The sequence below is a fragment of the Hemitrygon akajei genome, chromosome 14, assembly GCF_048418815.1.
Source record: "Hemitrygon akajei chromosome 14, sHemAka1.3, whole genome shotgun sequence".
Classification (NCBI taxonomy): domain Eukaryota; kingdom Metazoa; phylum Chordata; class Chondrichthyes; order Myliobatiformes; family Dasyatidae; genus Hemitrygon; species Hemitrygon akajei.
In genome coordinates this window covers 59,500,870-59,523,849 of record NC_133137.1, presented here as the reverse complement: position 1 = coordinate 59,523,849, position 22,980 = coordinate 59,500,870, and the positions used below count along the sequence as shown (strand labels likewise).

The window sequence follows — 22,980 nt, the reverse complement described above, 5'->3', positions numbered from 1 at the left end:
AAAAATTAAATATATCAGGGATGGGGTAAGAAGGGGAGGAGGGGCATTAACAGAAATTAGAGAAGTCAATGTTCATGCCATCAGGTTAGAGGCTACCCAGCCGGTATTTAAGGTGTTGTTCCTCCAACCTGAGTTTGGATTCATTTTGACAGTAGAGGAGGCCATGGATAGACATATCAGAATGGGAATGGGACGTGGAATTCAAATGTGTGGCCACTGGGAGATCCTGCTTTCTCTGGCGGACGGAGCATAGGTGTTCAGCGAAACGGTCTCCCAGTCTGCGTCGGGTCTCACTAATATATAAAAGGCCACACCGGGAGTACCGGATGTAGTATACCACACCAGCTGACTCACAGGTGAAGTGTTGCCTCACCTGGAAGGACTGTCTGGGGCCCTGAATGGTGGTGAGGGAAGAAGTGTAAGGGCAGGTGTAGCACTTGTTCCGCTTACAAGGATAAGTGCCAGGAGAGAGATCAGTGGGAAGGGATGGGGGGGATGAATGGACAAGGGAGTCACGTAGGGAGCGATCCCTGCGGAAAGCAGAAAGGGGGGGAAGGGAAAGATGTGCTTAGTAGTGGGATCCTGTTGCAGGTGGCGGAAGTTACGGAGAATTATACATTGGTGTATTGCTTGAATTTCCAGCATCTGCAGATTTCCTTGTGTTTTCTTGTACTAATTCTATAGCTTTCCTGTTTTATTTCCCAATGTTCCCTAAACACCCCCTGAGATTCTACCTGTCACCAACATCCAGGGAACAATTTACAATGGCCAAGCAACCAACCAACTAACCTTCACATCCTAAGGATGTCAGAGGAAACTGGAGCACTGAAAGGAAACCCACAGTCACAGGGAAAATAGTGACGTTTCATGCGGACAATGGATCTGGGTGGTAGGAGCAGTGAGACAGCAGTTCTATTATCAGTATCACTGTGACACTGCTACTCAGCACCCTAATAAGAATATTTCACAGAAATGTCTTCTGTGAAGCAACATACAATAATAAAGCAGTTATTCCTTTTTTCACTAGCAAATGTGTACAGTTCCATAGAAAATGGGAACATTACTTCACGTAATACAAGTCACTGTCTTGATTCAAAGAACTTTCATCTGAGCTGGTGACAAGTCCTGTCAATGCGATGCCCATATCTGATTTTTTTTTTGCAATAGAGCCAACAATCACTCCATGGTCAAAGTCACTTAGATTACATGTCTTCCCCATTCTGATGCTTAGTCTGAACTACAACTGAACCTCCTGACCATGTTTGCATGCTTTTCAGCATTGAGTTCCTGCCACATGATTAGCTGATTAGATATTTGCATTAACAAGCAGCTGTATCTGATGCACCATCAATAACTCTCTGAGACGTGAGGCGAGATATCGGCTTTTATTGGCTGGAAGAAAGAACAAGCAGCAATTGACCACCACACTGCATCCTGGAGACTGAGACCGGGGCGGAGTCTCCAATCGCCTTTATACCGGGGTCCGTGGGAGGAGCCACGGTCTGTGGGAGGAGCCACAGGAGCAGTCAGTGGGGGGGGGGGTGGGGGGGGGGGTGGTGTGTGTCCAGACAGGTATATGTAGTTCACCACAGTATCTAAAGTAGCCACTGAGTATATTATACAACTTCAAGGTTCGTTTTTGCAGGCATTTACAGGAAAGTAAAGAAATATAATAGAATTGATGAAAAGCTATACTTAACAAAGACAGACAAGTCTTACCACTCTCACTAAGTGACATCAGAGACGAGTGAGAAAAATCCAGCTCCCCTTTTTTGATTTCCTGATACAGCTCTTCTGATGTTGTAGCTGTAAAAGGAGCCTGACCACACAGCCTACAAACCAAAGGAAAATAAACAACTCCGATTATTTCACCTGCACCATTAGATCAATGCTTTTATTGACAGGTATGGTAGTTAGCTGGGCATTCTGATGAGCTTAGTTAAAGAATTTGATTAATTTGGTTCCTTGAGGTAAAACCAATATTTCATGATGGGGCCCCTGCAGTGGAAATTAAGCAGCTACTTGTGACATAGTCCTGATCTGATTGTGTTGCCAGCTTTAATGGCAGATCCTCTGCATCACTGGCAATCAACAAGCAATCAAAGAGTCATTTCTAAAATACTGCAGCGTCCTCTCATGTCAAATATGTCCTCATTTATGAAGATGTCAAGGATTCCAAACCTATGACTGTCATTAGTTATAATGTATTTACTATATAAACAGCATTATACAAAGTGATTTGAACACTTTAAACCACATTTTTTATAATGCTGTTTACATTGTTAATACATGCAGGTAATTATTGTTTTATACACATTTTATTTTATATTTGTACTTTAACCTTCAACTTTTTTAATATAATTCTTTATTTTTAATAATTGTTGAATGTTGTTTTATTGTTGTACATTGTGCCCTGAACAACACACCACAGCAAATTTCTAATACATGTACATGAAAATGATGAATAAAGTTGATCCTAATTAGATTTCTAGATCATTGAAACAATGTTGAATTTTGCTATTCAGCTATATGAATGGACATGATTCTGTGCTGATGTCCCTCAAAGATTACCTACAATCTTGCATTATCCAAACTCACAGCATATGTTTCTCTGCCTATAACTTGTCTACACTATTGCATGTGTGACAACTACATTTTCATCATGGTCCTGACTTGTTTAAAGTCAGTCCCTAGATTATGACTGGGTTTAATCCTTGAGAACTGCTCACCAGTCAGAAACAAACAAAAACTGCAGATGGGAGAGGATCACAGAACAGCTATGATGAGAGAGTGAGCAGGCACGGAAAAAGCGGATGTTTAGTGAGTAAGTGAGAGTTGGCTCAGTGCTCCCAGCTCTGCTCAGCGTGACCCAGCCCCTAATTGTTTCATGAAAGGTGTGGGGATGGGAGCCAGGGCAGGCAGAAATGCTTCATTCCTCCCCAGAAGAAGCCTACAGCCCCGCACCAGATGGCAACTCCATCCCACTGGTCTCACAAACGTATGTTCATATGTCAAACATTCAGAACTAACACATTTCAGTTTTGGACAAGACTTCAAGTGAAAACTTTATGTTTATCCTGTGAAACACATTCTTTATTTTAAAGCTGTCGGGCCCTTATGCATGATAAGAACATAAGAAATAGGAGCAGGAGTTGGCCATTTGGCCCATCGAGCCTGCCCCACCAATCAATACGATCATGGCTGATCTGGCCATGGACTCATCTCCACCTACCTAACTTTTCCCCATAACTCTTAATGATGCCATTACATTGTCACTATTATTTGCAAGAATTCAGAAAGGTGAATTCATGCCTAGTTTTCTATGATCTGTTGACACACTTTCAAGGACTCTTTACAACTCATGTTCTCAGTATTATTTTTATTTACACATTATGTCTTCTTTTGCACATTGGTGTTTTTCAGTCTTGGTATGTTTATGTATTATTTTTGTAAAATTTCTTTTTATTCCTGTTAATACCTTCAAGAAAATGAATCTCAAGGTAACATACGGTAATAGATAATGGATAAATTTTGATTAAAAATAATACATTGAACTTTGAATTTTCTGGCCCTTAAATTTCAAATTCACACCACCTCTATGCAAGATAGCACCTGAGATCAGGATCGAACCCAGGTCTCTGGCACTCTGAGGCAGTGGCGCAAAGAGTAGAGCCTCTGCGTCAAAGTTCCAGTGACCTGGGTCCTATCTTGACCTCAGTTGTGATCTTGTGTGGAGTGGGAAGCTTCTCCCTAAGAGCATATGGGTGCTCTGGTTTCCTCCCACATCCCAAAGATGTACATGTTGTTAGCTTAAGTGGTCCTAGTTAAATCTCTCTGGTGGTAGTTGTATACCTGTTGCAAAAGAATGTAGGAGAATCAATAAAGGAATTAATGGAGGAAGTGTGGTTGATATTTGGTGTGGACTTAATGGGCTGAAGGGACTGTTTCTGTGCCCCATCTCTCTAAGACTCTCAAGTTCTGTATCAAGGGGAATGCACTAGGCTTAGTTGGTACTTTCATGGATGTAAGAGTAGCTTATGCTGGGAGTAATGGATCCTGAGCGTTATTTTTTTCAAATCATGGATTGTTTAAGCCACATTTGTTCAGAACTAATATAAAGGATCTGCCCCCCCCCCCCGCCAAATAAGGGATTGAGATGTGTACGTACAGGGTGTACATGATGATGCCAATGCTCCAGAGATCACACTGCTGACTGTAGTCATAGTTGTTAATGATTTCTGGGGCTGTTGAATAACAGGACAAGAATTAGAAATGTTACGTAAAAAAAAGCCAGCAGCTTTCAATGTTGTTCTCCATTGTGTGACCCGATTAAAGTACCAGCCTCCCTACCCATGTATAAAGGTGTGCCACAGGTGTCCTGTAACATTGATTCGCAGCCAACTCCAGCACCATCTTTCCACACGGACAAGCCAAAATCTGTCACCTGCGAAGAAAGCAAAACCTAGTAAGTGTATTCCCCTTTCTTTGTCAAATGCCATCTGCTACAATGCCATCCGAGAGAATAAGGTCCACTTGTGCCTTTTCCTTTGGCTGGGAAATGCCAGCCATCTAGTACTTCATCATTGGGTTGGCATTAGCAACCACTTACCACCACATTGTGGATGTGAAAACAGCTTTTTAATACATGAGGTGAGTGGCCGCATGCCATATGCAGTATGGTAGGGTCAAGGTTAAGTTACTAAACTAGTAGCTAATGATCTGAACTAGTCAGCTAAAGACCCAAGTTCAAATCTCACTGTGGCATCCAGGGAATTTAAATTCAAGTAACTAAATACTCCTGGGACTTTTTAAAAGCAGTGGAAAACATGAAACTACGGGAAATCCTTTAAAAACCCTTTCATATCCTTCAGGAAAAGAAACACTTGTTCATTATTGGGTCCTGTCTATGTGTTTTATCAGCCGCACCAATGTGGTTGAATCTTAGTACCCAGGAGCATTAAGACTGGGCATTAAATGCCAAGATTGTCACAATGAAAGTCCTTGGACCTAGAAAATTAACTCGGGTTTTTTTTCTTCACAGATGATTCCTGACCTGCTAAGTGTTTATGCTTGTTTTGTTTTTATAGCAGTCTGTCAATTCCAGCTGTTCAATTCCAATCTGTCAGTTCTATTGTGAATAGATGAAGGGGTGAGGGGAAAGTCTGTGAGGAGAAAGTTCGTGTAACTAGTAAGACTTACTTTGATGTTAAGTTTCAGTTCCTCTTCTTCTGCATTATCATCACTTTTCACCAGGATATTTTCCAGCTTCAGATCCCTGTGAATAATATCTGAAGAGAATGAAGAAAATATTGAGTGTTTGGGAGTAGAGCACATAAATGAATGGGACTACTGTGCTTGTGTTCCTGACATTGGGGGTTCCTACAATTTATAGCTTTAAAGTGCACAATTACATTGACAGTTCATTTTTCTTCTACATACTAAAGAGCATTGCAATCCATCAATAGTGTAATTTTTTAATATTTAAAATCAGATTTCTTGCCCCTAGTGGATGTTATTAGTGTTTATTAGTGGCTGTAGTAAATAAATTCAAGTTCAAGTTTAATTGTCATTCAATCATACATGGATACCCATGAAAATAGCCTAACGGAACAGTATCACTCCGGGGCCAAGGTACAGAACACAGAACCAACAGTCATGCACAGCACAAGGCACATATTGCACATGAAACATAGCAATAGAATAGTCACACAAAAAAAAATACCGTAGATGTCGGATTATAAGCCGCTACTTTTTTCCCACATTTTGAACAGCTTTGAACACTGCGGCCTTTAATACGGTGCGGCTAATGCATGATTTTTTTCATGCCGCCAAAAACATTTTGCCTCGTAACAGTAGACCAATAAAATTGATGAGTAGTTCACAGAGGTCCAATGAAATTGTACAATAAATCAAGCGCACTTTCACAATTAAATTATTGTAAATCAGTCATTTGTACTCACCCTCATCAACATGGAAAACACTCGAAGAAAAGCATTGTGCTGCCTTTATGGCAGTTATTTAGTTTATAATATTTTCGCTTAGTAATTCATTTTCTAGTTAAAGTTAGAAGTGTTTTAACTATATTTGTTTTCTGTACTACATCGCGGGATGCTATGACGTCACACCCGGTTTCGCCGCGTCTTGTGGGAAAAATGCCAGTTTGCGATAAACGGGAAGGAGGGGGGCGAGCGGCATTACGCAAGCGGCATTGGATCTGAGCGAACGCTGCTTTTAAGTTAAAGGCGATCAATAACTTTTCCTGGTAGGCTGCAGTATATATATTTTTTACCAGTCGTTAGGAGATATTGGAATGTTGTTCAGTAAAAAAGTATACGCAACGTATATTTAAAAGTAGCCGCGTTACAGGCACGGTTCGAAAAAAAGCATTTGCAATATGTATTTGTTTATGTTACCATATGGATTTAATTAAAAGTTAAAAAATCCTCACGTGTAATATCTTTCTGTGTAAATATCTCATATTACAACGTGGGACACCTGCGGCCGAAAATCCGGTGCGGCCGAAAATCCGGTGCGGCCTGTACAAGTAAAAAATTGATTTTATTTCTAAAATTAGAGCCAGCGGCTTTTAATCAGGTGCGCTCTGTAGTCCGGAATCTACGGTAGTCCAAGTCCCTGAGTTCATGAATGTTGCAGCTTTCTGCAGTGGAATACATTATGGCTTGTCTTCTGCCCAGCAAACATTGGGAGGCAGCAACGTATGACTCCAGCATAGGTGCCATACTGCACCACCTCCAGCACTCCGGTGGAGCGCACTGACTCCTACACCTTCAGCTCTCCTGGGCCGCTGTAAACAGGCCTGATTCTCACACAATCCAGGTGACGCAGTGCACCCACCATCCACAGTGAACCAGTGAATTGGACTTGCAGCATTCTACATTAACAAAGTCCAACATGGCCCCGCGATCAAAAGGAAACCAACTAACGTGATCTCTTGCTGCTAGACTGCACACCGCTTTCGTGCACTGACACCTCTCTGATGCAGGCAGCAGCGCGATTCGCAACAAGTCCAACGACTTCAGCTTCTCCGCCAATGAGCCACTTGCTAATGGGGTAGACCAACAGCACTTTAAATTCTTAAAGTGCAACAGTGTTTTGCAATCATGTAAAATTCATGTAAAAAAGACAATAACCTCTTTGGTTGGCCCTATAATAGCTGATGCGTCTCAACGTGCCACCATCTTACTGGAGTAGCAAATTCAGCAATTTCTGTTAACTATATCAAACAGTGTTTAAAACAATTATCCATTACAAAAATACGATCTTAAAGTTGGCTTAGTTGGTTGATGAAAATATTATTTCTGCAGATACGGGTTTGAATGGAAACTCAAACAAAGAAGGTATTTCTGAAAGGTATCGCAAGTTTGCAGTATTTTATATCTAGATTACTGATCACACACAATACACAAACTTGGTCACGTACACAAACTGTCACAGATGAACACTTTTCCAGCTTTTCCTAGGTGGATTTTTACACTTTAGCGAGGTTAGAATGAGGCAGAAGTTGCCTACTTTCTGGAGATTGAAGTGAATAGCAGTTGTTAGTGGATTCAGTTAATGAAATCACTCAGCTTCTCTTTGAATACTTAAAGATTAGCTTTGATTTTCACATGTACGTCAAAACAAATCAGTGAAAAATGTCATTTCATCAAATCAGCAGGGATTGCAATGGTAACACACACAGAGTGCTAGAGGAACTCAGCAGGCCAGGCAGCATCTATGGAATAGAGAACAGTCGACGTTTCAGGCCAAGATCCTTCGAAGGGTCTCGGCCCAAAACACCATGGTACTCTTTTCCATAGATGCTTCCTGGCCTGCTGAGTTCCTCCAATATTTTGTGTGTGTTGCTTGGATTTCCAGCATCTGCAGATTTTCTCTTGTTTGCGGAGGGATTGCGTTGGGCAGTCCGCAAGTGGGCTTTCGGGTTCCTTGCTTTGCGACTGCCTGTTAAGCAAACAAATCTCAAAGTTGTATAACTTTGATAGTAAATGCACTTTGAATCTCTGAATCTTTTGAATCTTCGAAGTATCATCGTACTTCCAGCACTAACATAGCATGCCCGCAACTCACTAACCCTAAATGTACATCTTTGAAATGTGGCAGGAGACCGGAGTGGCCGCAGGAAACACACGTGGTTACAGGGAGAACATAAAAATTCCTTGGAGATGGTGGTGGGAATTCAATCTCAATCTGACAGTTGCCAACCGCTATGCTATCATGCTGCCATGATTTCATAAGCAATCATGATCATTACAATGCTGTAACTGTTAGTATGAAGAGTATCTTACCATTTTTGTGGAGGTAAAAGATTGCACTTGCCAAGCTGGAGATGATATGCTTGGTTTCGGATTCGTTCAGATGGCCCTTCTGTGCCAGAATTCCTTTCAACTCTCCCAGTTTGCAGAATTCAATGACCAGGTAGACTTTCTGAGTGAGTAAGGAGAAATGGAGAAGGGTAGACTGTGCACTGATCAATGACTGTACCTGACCCTGCTCAAAAAGAGGGAGTAATCATATTGAAAATGAGCAAATAAGTAAAATGTCTTCAAGATCTTTATGGACAGCTCATAGAAATCCCTAAGTCAGATTAGATTCTAAAACTAGTTTCATCTTACTAGCTACTGTACCACAGGTTCTATAGGAAGTCATATCAGATAGATAGAAGCACATTAGGTAACCAAAAATACAAACTTCAAAAAAATCTTATTTTTAATAATATCAGTTAGATTTGATAACTGCAGTTGCATCATTAGCAGTATTTTAGGGGACACTAGCTAGTACCTGTATGATTGTGAAACTGGTAGCTTATGTCATCTTTATTGTTAAAACTTATGGCAACTACCGACATCCACCCTTGCTTGGAAATCCAGCCATTATGGTAATTGCACTTTTCTTCTCCACAGGATACCTTGTTGAGGCAATCAATGAAGGACAGGGGTCTAATTGGAATTTCAAATATTTGTGCACTTTTCTCTTCGGAGAAGCTATTGAGAAACTTGTTCTCTACCTGGGAACCTACCTGCAGAAGGAAAGGCACAGACAAGGGGTCAATGGTCCACAGAAAGTGCTGTTCAAACATCAGCATCTGAACACAAAGTTAATCCCCCCGCCATTAACTATTACAACAATAAGTTATTTTGTTTAGATGGCTGCTTTGGAAAGAATGAATTCAGATACATGAAAAATGTAGTTGCCTCATATTCAAATTATCATTTTAATGAAATATATGGAGATTCATTAAGATTCTCATAGTAGGGATAAGCTCCCACAACATATTAAATGCTCTCAATGGTGTGCATTCAAATAGCCTCAGACAGCCAAGTCCAACTCCTGGCCTTCACATGTAGCTTAACTACGAAGACCAATGTATCGTTTCTACTGACAGGAAAAGGGGTAAAGGTGTGTTACAGGCACCTTTAAACCAGTTGCTTCAGGCAGATGGGGCTCATCAGCTGTGGTTGGCAGCTTACCTTGGAGAAAGAAAGTTAGATGCTGCAGAGATTTGCACAGGTGTAATTATACTCTCCCTTTCAAAGCATACATAAAAGGCATAGAGTGAAGAATCACAGCCATTCATGTTGTTAGCTTTTGCTTTGAAGGAAGTAATGACCTGCAAAACCTCCCAGAGGTGATGCGCATCTGATTCCATCTGTAATCTTAATCAAATTGTTTTTAAGCTCGTAAGGTCATGTAGGTCTGTAGGTCATGAACTTCCAGTATAGTTCTAGATCACCGGTCTCCAATGCCACAGATCTAGCCCTCAGCAGACTATGAATTTCCTGGTTCATCCATGGATTTTAGTTTGAGTATGTTCAGTATGTTCTCGAAAGCACACACTCGTGCATACAGGTCTTGATGAAGTCGATGATAACTGTGACGTATTTATTCAGACTTGAAGAGGAATCCCTGAATATTGTTCCATCCACTGACTCAAAGCAGTACTGCAAGCACTCCACCACCCCCTTCTTGGTCCTCACCATTGGTCTTTAGTCTCAAAGCACTTCACTGCAATAGACACGAGTGCCACTGGGTAGTAGTCATTGAGGAAGCTCACCCTGCTCTTTATGGGCATTGGTATGATTGTCACCTTTTTGAAGCAGTTGGGAAACTCTAACTGTAGCTGTGAGAGATTGAAGATGTTCTTGAACCCTCCCACCAGTTGGTTGGCACAGGTTTTCAGAGCCCTACCAGGTACAGCTTCAGGGCCTGACGCCTTGCGAGGGTTCACCCTCTTGAAAGATATTCTGACATCAACCTCTGAGACAGAGATCACAGGGTCACTGGGTATGTCACCAAAGACTCTCGCAAATTCCTACAAATGTAATGGGGAGAGCATTCTAACTGGTTGCATCACCATCTGGTGTGGATGGGCCACTGCACATGATGAGAAAAAGCTGCAGAAAGTGGCATACTGAGCCAGCTCTGTGATGGGCACCAGCCTCCTCAGCATCGAGGACACCTTCAAAAGGTGTTTCTTCAAAAGCACAAGAGAAGTGAAATGCAGAACCTCAGAGACAAATGTCCCCTGGTTAGGAATGGTGAAAATCCTATGCCCCATAAAGTACAAAGCTTCACATTGAGAGTGATGAGAAGTTTTGCTTAAAGGAAGTCTTGGAGAAAGTATTGATCTGAAAAAAGTGAAATCAAGCATCTGATTCTTCAAAAATGAAAAATTACTCTGAGGTATGGTACTTAGAGAAAACACAAAGTACACTGCAGATGCTGTGGTGAAAGCAACACACACAACACGCTGGAGGAACTCAGCAGGTCGGGCAGCATCCGTGGAAACGAACAGTCAACATTTTGGGCCGAGACCCTTCGTCAGGACTGAAGAGGGAGGGGGCAGGGGCCCTATAAAGAAGGTGGGAGGAGGGCGGCAGATGCCAGGTGAAAAACCAATCAGAGGAAAGATCAAGGGGTGGGGGAGGGGATAGGTGGGAAAGTTGAAGAAGGAATGTAAGGGGAAAGCACTATGGGTAGTAGAAGAAGGCAGAATCATGAGAGAGGTGATAGGCAGCTGGAAGAGGAGGCAGAGTGAAAGTGGGATGGGGGAAGGGAGAGGGAGGGAATTACTGGAAGTTGAAGAATTCAATGTTCATGCCAAGGGGCTGGAGACTACCCTGACGGTATATGAGGTGTTGCTCCTCCAACCTGAGTTTGGCCTCATCATGGCAGTAGTGGAGGCCATGTATGGACATATCCGAATGGGAATGTGAAGCAGAGTTGAAGTGGGAGGCAACCGGGAGATCCTGTCTGTTGTGGTGGACAGAGTGGAGGTGCTTGACGAAGCGGTCCCTCAATCTGCGTTGGGTCTCGCCAGTGTAGAGGAGGCCGCACCAGGAGCACCGGATGCAATAGATTACCCCAACAGACTCACAAGTGAAGTGTTGCCTCACCTGGAAGGACTGTCTGGGGCCCTGAATGGTGGTAAGAGAGGTGTAGGGTCAGGTGTAGCACTTATGTTTTACAGGGATAAGTACCGGGTGGGAGATCTGTGGGGAGGGACGTGTGGACCAGGCAGTCGCGGAGGGAACGATTCCTGCGAAAAGCAGAGAGGGGTAGGGAGGGAAAGATGTGGTTAGTGGTGGGGTCCTGTTGAAGGTGGTGGAAGTTGCAGAGGATAATGTGCTGGATCCGGAGTCACACCATTCAGGGCCCCAAACAGTTCTTCCAGGTGAGGCAACACTTCACTTGTGAGTTTGTTGGGGTCATCTACTGCATCCGGTTCTCCCGGTGCGGCCTCCTCTACATCGGCGAGACCCGACGCAGATTGGGGGACCGCTTCGTCGAGCACCTCCGCTCTGTCCACCACAACAGACAGGATCTCCCGGTTGCCTCCCACTTCAACTTTGCTTCACATTCCCATTCGGATATGTCCATACATGGCCTCCACTACTGCCATGATGAGGCCAAACGCAGGTTGGAGGAGCAACACCTCATATACCGTCAGGGTAGTCTCCAGCCCCTTGGCATGAACATTGAATTCTTCAACTTCCAGTAATTCCCTCCCTCTCCCTTCCCCCATCCCACTTTCACTCTGCCTCCTCCTCCAGCTGCCTATCACCTCTCTCATGATTCTGCCTTCTTCTACTACCCATAGTGCTTTCCCCTTACATTCCTTCTTCACTTTTCCTGCCTATCCCCTCCTTGCTTCCCCTCCCCCACCCCTTGATCTTTCCTCTGTTTTTTCACCTGGCACCTGCCAGCCTTCTCCTTCCCACCCTCCCCCCACCTTCTTTATAGGGTCCCTGCCCCCTCCCTCTTCAGAACTGACGAAGGGTCTCAGCCCAAAACACTGACTGCTCATTTCCACAGATGCTGTCTGACCTGCTGAGTTCCTCCAGTGTGTTGTACTTAGAGAAAGCCTGGAGGAAGCATTTAATCTCTCTAAAGGAGTTAGAGGAGTTCAAGGTAGCTTGAACAGACCGAAGGGCTGCAGGATGCAATGGAATAGTATCGAGTGTTTTACTTATTTACAGAAACAGCGCGGAACAGGCCCATTTGACCCAAGGAGCTGCACCACACAGCAGCTCACAATCTAAGCCGAGTCTAATCACAGGACAGTTTACATCGACCAACTACATTACTAACCAGTACATCTTTGGATTGGGGAAGGACGTACAACTTCTTACAGATGGTGTCGGAACTGAACTCTGAACTCCTATGCCCCAAGCTTTAATAGCATTTTACAAGTTGCTGTGCTGCCATAGCACCACAAAATGTATTTCAGACATAGACCATAACTGGCATTGACTGACTATATTTTACACTTAGCACGAGAAACCCAGGGTGCATTTTCAGGCAATGAGCTTTACTCTAAAGCCAATCTTCAGCAAAAATGCATTGCTCTGAATTGCCTGTTAACTTCTGATTTCTGGTTTCAGAAGTGGTCTCATGATTTTAAACAGTTATTTCAAAATCCACTTGAAACAAGACTTTGAAGCAAAAAACTCGAAGGCAGGTGAGAGGGAAAAGATTTCTAGGAACTAGAAGGGCCAACTTTTTCATACAGAGGATGGAGTGTACATGGAATGAACTGCCAGAGAAAATGGTTGAGACAGGTACAATAACAGCATTTAAAGAACATTTGATTAAGTGCATAGATAGGAAAGGTTAGAGGGATATGGGTCAAATGCTGGCAAATGGGACTAACTTAGGTGGGCACATTGGTCAGCATGGATGAGATGGAGTGAAGGGCCTGTTCCCACACTGCATTACTATAATACCATAATAATTTAAAGTCTTGTCACTAACTATGTTGGTGTGAAAGTAAAATGTTGTATTTTCTTTTTTTCACCAGCGAGCTTTCCTAGATACTCAGCTGGATGATAATATTACCATTTGATATACTTTGTAACATTAGGTTTATATTTATCTGAGAGAATTGGGGAAAAGCATGTCTAAATCTGGGTTTTGTTCGCTGCCTTCGGGATCTTGGAGTGATTCCTCGAGCAGGGAAACAGAAAACAACTACAGAAAATGCTTGTGAATTGCAGGCGAAGAGACCCATCAACAGTGTCTGAGTCACAAAACTCACTCTGCCTATGTTGCAAAGAGTTGGTCCACAGTTCTGATTCTCAGGGTATATTGCAATAAATCTACTGTGAAAATTATTTATTATATGCCCATCTTTCACATAACTTCCAAATACCTGTAGCGATCAATCCACACACATTACCGATGTAAAGGTTACAGTTTGTGCAGACTTAAAGGAAATGGAAGGGTAGCATCATTTACTGTGAATGCAATATGTGTATCCCAGCAATGTTGCCATGGCCACCGGGAAATGGCTCAATGCATTCATTTCTTTCCTCCTCCAGTTCAGTAGTTATATGTACACTCTCCCTCTTCCTCATTCACTTCCGTTACCACACCTACAGAGGGAGGGTGCTTTTTGGCAACTTTATCTTAAGTTAAACAATGACCAAAGCAGAACCATTAGTCATTTATTTCTCACCAGACAAGCTTGGGAAAGAATATGAGCAGCCTTCAAAGGAGTAGAACATAGAACATTACAGCACAGATCACTTTACTAATGTTGTTAATGTTGTCAGTTATCATGAGTCACATAAACAATGCTACAGAATTAAAATGTGATTTAGAACTTCTCACTCCTAACTATCACTTATGAGGCTTCCATGTAATTTTGGGTAGATTCCCAATTTAAGCTTGAATGGGAATTTTCTAATTCGGACAAGCATAGACTAGTTTATTTTAGTTAAGGTGTTATGTATTTAAACTCCTGATAATGTGGTGCCCATTAAATAGTTCACTTCTGTTGCGTGTGTCTGCACCCAGTAGTAAAACCTGGGTCCCTGCTATCTGATGTGCAGTGGAGTGGGAAATGACAAGACCCATTTATTAAAAAAATTTCAATCAACTTTTTTTTCTTACAAAAGTCCCGTTGGTATGTTTATAGTTATTGATGGAGTGTGAATGATGTCCAAAGCACTTGGTTGTTGAGTTTGAAGAGCATTAGGAATCAACAATATAAAGTTAACAATGTGTCTGGCAGGAGAATTCTCAGACCATCAGGGTCAGGAATATTTACCTTCCTATAATCATCAGGTTTCTTGAACAAAACAGCACAACCCTAACCCTGCCTCAGCAATGAGACACTGGTAGTTGTTTTCCTTGCACCCGACGATGACAGAAAGCTTGTGCGAGAGAGTTTTAAAGTCGAAAAACTGTGACCTTAGGGCAGATCCATTCTCTCGATCTCAGAAGACCGGGTCCACTGGTATGAACAAGCATCACAAACTAGGGTCTTCCTTGATTACCGTAGATGACCATGACATCTTCTGTGCCTTGGCATGCCCTTTGCTCTCCAAGGAGCATTGCAGTACCACCTTCCTGGCCGTTGGATCTCACTGTTAGTCTCATCCACCGAGTCCTCCAGAGTGATTTTGCATGTTAAGACAGGCATGTCCCTATCTCACTTGGGTACGAGTCCTCCAGCTGCCCTCACCTGATTTATCCCGCCTGTCGAAGTGGTGTACTGGGGTGTGGCTGCTGATGCATACAAACAGCTATTTTGGAGCCATAGGTGAGAGCTGTGTGTTCGGTGGGGATCTACTATGAGTGGGCTGCCCTGGAATGGACACGACAAGCCCCTTCACCAGAGGTGCTGCACCACCCTGGACACTACAAACCATCTATTATGGATGACACTCATAGTGTTTTTTTTGCATTAATTTCTTCTTTTGCACAGTTTTTCTCACAGTCTGATATAATTTATATTCTGTGTATCGTCTGAATCTTTGTGCCCATGATACTGCTGTAAATAAGTTTATCATTGTAGTTGTGCCTCACCCTAATTATGCATATGAAAATAAACTTGAATTGACCTGACTTGACCTGCACTCTTATCAATGATTTGTTTACTTATTTCCCTTGAAGTTCTTCCCCAAAATGACCATATTCTTGCAATGGAGCAATTTCAGTTTTTGCCAAGAAAAGAGTCATGTTTCCTGGTTGATTGACTCCTTGTTGTTGGGCACACTCCAGTTTATATTTAAATTAGAGGTGCACTTTACTTTCCAAAGTTATTGTTTGAATTTACCAGCGATGAATTGGGAAAGAAACAGTAATTCCTTATTATTATTACCATCATCATCAACATCCACGGAGGGACAGTTTCAATCTAACCTGCTGGTTTGGAAGCTGCTGAGATCAGGTGTTGTTCTAACATTAAATCATATACAATTGAAGACAGCACAGAGTAATACTGAGTACAGTACTACCAAGATCTGCACCTTGTATTATTGTATTTCCTGATGAATTGGCTTAAAATTCCCTTGAAGATGCCAACATCATCTTCATCTGGGGATCAGCTGTCTGTCAGGAAACCAGTGACTGTCACTGGTTCTAGTCAAACTGAAATGGCTATTCTCTTCATTGTTACAGGAATGATCAGAACATTCCAGATTGTTTTATTAAAACATCTCTGTACAAGACCATATGACCATAAGACACAGGAGCAGAATTAAACCATTTGGCCCATCATGTCTACCCTGCTGATCTATCAACTCTCTCAAGTCTACTCTTCTACTTCCTTCCAGTAAACTTTCACACCCAGCAACCGCCACTTTAAATGCACTCAATGACTTGGCCTGCACAGCTATCAGGGGCTATAAATTCCACAGATTCACTATCCTCTGGCTAATGAAATCTCTGTTCTAAAGGGACATCCTTCTATTCTGAGGCTGAGCCCTCTGGTTCTCAACTCCCCCACTACAGGAAACATCCTCTTCGGGCCCACTCTATCTCGGCCTTTCAGTATATGATAGGTTTCAATGAGATTCCCTACTCCCCCCCCCCCCCCCCATTCTTCTAAACTCTAGTGAATACAGGCCCAGAGCCATCAAATGCTCATCATAAATTTACCCTTTCATTCCCGGGATCATTCTCCTGAAGCTCCTCCAGACCCTCTCCAATGCCAACACATCCGCACACCCTTTCTTAGATACTCCCAGTGTAGTATGACTAAAGCCCTATAAAACCACAAGGATCAAAGGGGCACTTGGTATTGGAGTGTTCTTGTCACATTTGTGTAACCATAAAACCGAGAAGCTAGTGTCTGAGTCAGCCCACTTGAAAGCATGCTACCAGAGCTCTAATTGGCCTTTAATTTAGAAAAGGCCCTTTTATATTGTGGAAGAACATTAGTCGGGAAACTTACTGCATATTGGAAGGTCAAATTTAAGAGAAAAGTGTACAGTTAATGGCAGGATCCTGAGAAGCATTGATGTACAGGGGGATCTTGGGGTGCAAGTCCATAGCTCCCTGAAAGTGGCAACACAAGTAGGTACGGTCTTAAGGAGGTTGTATGGCCTACATGCCTTCATTGTTCAGGGTGTTAGGGTCAGGATGTCATGTGGCAGCTGTATAAGACATTGGTCAGACCACTTCTGGAGCATATGTGTGCAGTTTTTGACACAGCATTACATGAAGAATGTGAAGGCTTTGGAGAGGGTGCAGAAGAGATTCACCAGGATGTTGCCTGGATTAGAGCATATTAGATATAAGGAGAGGACAAACATGTATTGTGTTCCCTGTTCTCCAGGGAGCACAATACATGTTTGTCCTTTCCTTATATCTAGGCCACGGGGTGCATTGACTGGAGTATGTAAAATCGTGAGGGAAAGATGGAGATCTTTTTTACACAGAATGGAAATGTCATATTCTAGAGACCATAGCTTAATAGTGAGAGGAGGAAAGTTTAAAAGAGATATGCATGCAAGATTTATTTTACACAGAGTGTGGGTGCTTGGAATGTGTTTGCCTGGGAGGTGGTGGAAGCAGGTGCAATAACAATTTTTAAGCCGATAGAAATGGAGCAAGATGGAAATCGTGCAGTTTAAATTGACATCATAGTCACCACAGACATCACAAGTTGAAGACCTTTTTTGGGGACTCTTGTGTTCTTTCTTCTATAATTTGGGTCGATCTCAATTTACCAGTGTCCTACAGTGAAACAGACTATTCAGTGACACACACTCATGTAGTTCTGAGAGTGAATGTTGGTGAAGAGGAGGCATCAGGAGATAACAAATGGGAGTGGGAATGCAGCAGAAATGGTATGACAATGGTTAAGTTACATGACTCATAAACTGGAGGTCTGAGCTAAATATCCAGAGACACAAGATCCAAACCCAAACCCAGCAAGCCTATGAGAGAAATTCAACTAATGGAAATGGGTTTAAATCCCAGAACTCCCTCTTCAGCAGCACTGAGAGAGTTCCTTCAACAGAAGGTTCAAGAGGTGGCTCACAACCATTTTCTAAAAGGAAGATGGTGATTGGAAATAAATGCTGGCCTTGCCTATATCCCAAGCCATGAATTAAAATAATGTTACTATCAGCAATGGTGGCCTCTAGATTGTTGGAACCAAATAATCTGCTAGAAGGTAGGCACAACATCATGAGCTGAAAGACCTGCACTGTGCTCTAGTGTTCTATGTTAATGGCCTTTGAGAAAGGAAATTACTTCTCTTAATACTATAGATGTTGTTAGCAGGTGACTCTAGACCAGGGGTCCCCAACCTTTTTCTGCCATGGATCCCTATCACTAACTAATGAGTCCATGGATCCCAGGTTGGGAATCCCTGCTCTACGCTTGTATGAGTAGGTTAGCTCTCAACTGCCATTTGAAGTGATCTGCCAGCATCAAGGTATTTAGCACCAGGTATTACTCTTGGGGCAGGTGAGCTTTTTTTTTTCTGAATTGCTGCAGCCCTTCCAATGAAATGTCCGCATCACAGCCAGAATGAAACGTTAGGGATGGTGTTATCATGAGGGGTGGTTGGTTACAGCAGTGTCACTTAAGCTATGCAATCTGGGGAAATTTTCCATGTTCACAGAACAAAATCTGACAGAAATGAGACCACCATATCCTTTCATATTTTGAATAGTCATTGGTCAGGACTGGGAGCCCTTTGCCAGTGGTTTCTGGAGATAGTCTATTCTGTTCTCCTCCTTAGCTTACACAGTATGACTTTCCTCTTCAAAACATCTAAATTAGTCACCTCAGCCATTGACTGTGCTAAACTTTCTCTAGGTGAACAAGCTCCTCTTGAATACCCCAATGGATTCTTGAGTGACTATCTGCTTTTTATCGCCTACATTTACATAAGTGGCAACATCTTTTCTCTCTCATTTTAATCAAACTATTTAACACAGGAAATAAACCAGTATGGCACAGTACAGACCATTCAGGCCACAATGTTGTGCCACCCCTTTAACCTATTCCAAAATCAATCTAACCTTTCCCTCCCACATAGCACTCTAGTTTTCTTTCATACACATTCCTAGCTAAGAGTTTCTTAAATGTCTCTAATGTATCTGTCTGTACCGCCACCCCTGCCAGCATGTTCCAAGCATCTACCACCCTTGGTATAAAAAACTACCCTCCAACATACCCTCACACTTTACGCCCAACACCTTAAAGTTACGTTCACTTTGTATTAGCCATTTTCACCCTAGGAAAAAGTCTCTGGCTCTCCACTCTATCTATGTTTCTTATTATTTTGTACACTCCTATCAAATCACCTCTCATCCTTCTTTTATCGAAAGAGAAATGCCCTAACTCACTAACCTGTCTTCATATAAGACACGTCATCTAATCCAGGCATCATCCTGGTAATTCTTCTCTCCACCCTCTTTAAGGCTTTCACATTATTCCTATAAAGAGGCAACCACAATATTCCAAGTGTGGTCTAATCAGTTTTACAGAGCTGCAACATTACTTAGTAGCTGTTGAACTCAATCCCTTGACTAATGAAGGCAAACACCCCATATGCCTTCTTAACCACCTATCAAATTGCACAGTGGCTTTAACGGACCTATGGATGTAAACCGCAAGATCCCCCTGTACCTCCACACTGTTAAGAATCCTGCCATTAACCCTATATTCTACCTTCGAGTTTGACTTTCCAAAGTGAGTCACTTCAGTCTTTTCTAGATTGATTTCTGTCTGCTGTTTCTCAGCTCATCTATGTGTCCTATCAATGTCCCGTTGTAGCCTACAACTTTCTACACTATCCACTATACCATCAACATTTATGTCATCTGCACACTTATTAACCCACCCTTCCATTTCTTCATCCAAGTTACTTATGAAAATCACAAATAGCCGGGATCACGGAACAGATATCTGCAGAACCCCACTAGTCAATGACCTCCAAAGTTCAAAGTTCAAAGGAAGTTCAACATAAATGTATTATCCAAGTACTGTACAAATATTCTACATTGAGATTCATTTTCTTGCAGACATTCACAGTCAGTACAAAGAAATACAATAGAATCGATTAAATACTGCCCACATCCAAGACGGACAAACAACCAATGTGCAAAAGATAACCTGTCCAAATACAAAAAAAGGGACAAAAGCCCAAAATAACAATAATAAATAAATAAGCAATGAATATCGAGAACGTGAGTTGAAGAATCCTTGAAAGTGAGTTCAAAGGTTGTAGGATCAGCTCAGTGTTAGGGGGAGTGAAGTTAACTGAAGTTATCCCTTCTGGTTCAAGAGCCTGATGATTGAGGGGAAATAGCAGTTCCCGAGCCTGGCAGTGGGGACCTGAGGAAACTTCCTTCTTCCTAACAGTAGCAGTTAGAAGAGAGTCTGGATGGCGGGGGTCCTTGATGATGGATACTGCTTTCCTGTGACAGTGCCTCTTGTGGATCTGCTTAATGGAGAGGAGGGCTGCTTTACCCCTGATGGACTGGGCCGTATTCATTACTTTTTGATGGGTTTTTCATTCAAGGTCATTGGTGTTTCCGTGTCAGGTAATGATCAACCAGTCAGTATATTCTCAACCACATATCTATAGAAGTTTGTCAAAGTTGTCTAAGAAAGTAGAGGTACTGCTGTATAAAGTTGCTGACCTTGTCCATCTCTGATCCCCTGATGAGGAATAGCTCATTGACCTCTTGTTTCCTCCTCTTGTAGTCAATATCCGGGCAGAAAACATTCCATTTACCACCACCCGTCTTCTAGCGGCAAGCCAATTCTGAATCCATGCAGCCAAGCTTCCCTGGATTTCTTGCTTCCTGATTTTCTGAGTGAGCCTATGATGGGAACCCTGTCTAATGCCCTTCTAAAATCCATGTCCACCACATTCACTACTCTGCTTTTATCATTTTTTTGTCACTTCCTCAAGGAATTCAATGACGTTTGGAGGTACCATTCAGTTTCCTCTTTCCTGGAGAAAGAAATCCTAGGGGGTTCAATCTTTTTGATGGATGGAATTTTTATTTCTGGTATTGTTCCAGTATATTATTTTTGCATTTTGTCCAGATACAACATGGTGACAACATCTGCAGACGATGCTCCACATGAGCTATAATTATGCTTTACTATGTTTAATATAAATTCTCTGCTTTCGAGCAAGATCTGTTCCTTTAGCAAGATACTCTAGTGTTTAGTTTGTTCTGTCATGGTTTCATCACAGTTATTAAACTGTGATTTAATTGCCTTTAGAATCTGTTTCGTACCCCATTCGGACACATTTTTCCAGGAAGTAAGTCCAAAAGATATAGGAGCAGAGTTAGGTAGAATACCTTTACACCCCATTCTTCTGCTTTCTCCCCAGAATCTTTGACGCCCTTACTGACCAAAAACCTATCAACCTTTACTTTAAGTGTACCCAATGACTTGGCCTCCCCAGTTATCTGTGGCAATGAATTCCATTGATTCGCCACCCTCTAGCTAAAGGAATTCTTCCTCATCTCTGTTCTAAAGGGATGACATCTTTCTATTCTGATGCTGGGCCCTCAGGTCCTAGACTTCCCCAGTCAATAGCAACTCGATGTTCAGGGGAATCGTGTAGTAGAGATATTTGTAAAGGTCTTGAGACTACAGAAAATGATAGGTATTAAGAATGCCTGGTATGCTGCATTTTAATCAAACATTGTGCTTGTAAACAAATATTAATAATGGAGATTTGAAAAAGGCAGGCTTATTTTTATAATCAATTTAGTCCTATCAATTGTCACTGGAAATAGGAAAAAATCTAATAGTTCTCCTGACATTTTTTGTCAGTAACTTTGAAAGTGCCACACCTAAAGTTTGTATAATTCATGGAGTTTTCATTAAAAACTCCAAAAAAATCATTTTTTGCTTCAATCAATCAAATTCTCCACTGGCAGGTTAGCATTTTAACGTAGTTTTCAGGCAGTAAGCTACCATCTGTTACTAAAAGACAAATCAGTGTGGAAGATGGGGCAATATATCAGTTTTTCATCCAATTCAGAAATTCAATTTGAACTTTTTTCCAGTGGCTCAGGCACGGTAAGTATCGATGACAGAGCCCTACTGAAGGTCAGGAGAGAGAGAGCAAAAAATGAGCAGCATCGGGGAAGGCCGGTCTTTTTCGGCTGTGCAGGCATGGTAAGTGTTGGAGTCAGAGGCTCAGCAGCAAAGAAAAGGAAGGTAGACCAAATGGAGTGGCCATTGTTGGAGTGTGCCAGTGTTAGAGTGGGAAGGCTTTGGCTTAACAAGCTTTGGCAAGAATAGCCGGAGGCTCAGATGGGAAGAAGTAAGCTTTTTTTTCCTGTTGACTGTAAAGTTTTATTCTTTGTTAAGTACTGAGTAGTCAGGATGGAATTCTCCTGTCAGATGTGGGAATTCAAGATGCTTGATAGGTACCCTGGTGGGAAGTTCAGCTAACTTCAGCTACTTTTTGACCAGGTCAAAGAGTTGGAGCTGGAATTGAATGTACTCCGAACAGTTGGGGAGGCTGAAAGTTACAGATGAAACTTTTGATGAGGCCATTCCCCTCAGCAACAAGTATATCTCCTTGGATACTGGAGGGAGATGATCCATCAGGGCACAGCAGCAGCAGCCAGGCTTGTGGCCCTGTGGCCAGCTCTGAGGCTCAGCAGCGAAAGGTAACGTCGAGCAGTGTGGTAGTGAGGGACAACCCCTCACCATCTATGGCCATAAAAGACACCAGGATGGCGTGTTGCCTCCCTGATGCTAGGGTCCAGGCTGCAGAATATTCTCAAAGGGGGAAGGTGAACAACCAGAGGTCATGGTGTGTATTGGCTCTAATGATATTGGAAGGAAAGGAGATGAGGTCCTACAAAGTGAGTATAGGGAGTTAGGGAAGAGGCTAAAGAGAGGGACCTCCAAGGTAGTAATCTCTGGATTACTCCTAGTAACGCGGGCTAATGCAGGTACAAATGGGATGATGGTACAAATTTAATGAGTGGCTAAGGAGATGGTGCAGGGAACAGAATTTCAACTTCTTGGAGCATTGTAACCTACAAGAGGGATGGGTTGCACCTGAACTGGTGGGGAACCAATATCCAGACCAGGTTTCCTAATGCTACTCGGAAGGGTTTAAACCAGTTTTTCAGGGGGATGAGATCCGGAGCACCAGGTCAGTAAGTGAAGGATCAGACAGGAAGGTAGATGTCAGGGAAAGCACTGATTGGCAAAATCAAAATAACAGGG

At 42.4% G+C, this 22,980-nt stretch overlaps 1 protein-coding gene across 6 annotated transcripts in view; it reads right to left on the bottom strand.

Moving 5' to 3' along the window:
• Positions 1 to 22,980, bottom strand: part of LOC140738613 (serine/threonine-protein kinase 33-like) — a 134,057-nt gene that overhangs the window by 20,727 nt on the left and 90,350 nt on the right. For all 6 annotated transcript variants that reach the window (XM_073066164.1, XM_073066165.1, XM_073066163.1 and 3 more), the window contains 5 exons: positions 8,307 to 8,445; positions 5,200 to 5,288; positions 4,351 to 4,444; positions 4,169 to 4,244; positions 1,720 to 1,832 (listed from right to left, as the gene is read on the bottom strand). In XM_073066164.1, the coding sequence (XP_072922265.1) occupies positions 1,720 to 1,832; positions 4,169 to 4,244; positions 4,351 to 4,444; positions 5,200 to 5,288; positions 8,307 to 8,445 (511 nt within the window). The remainder of the gene's footprint in view (positions 1 to 1,719; positions 1,833 to 4,168; positions 4,245 to 4,350; positions 4,445 to 5,199; positions 5,289 to 8,306; positions 8,446 to 22,980) is intronic.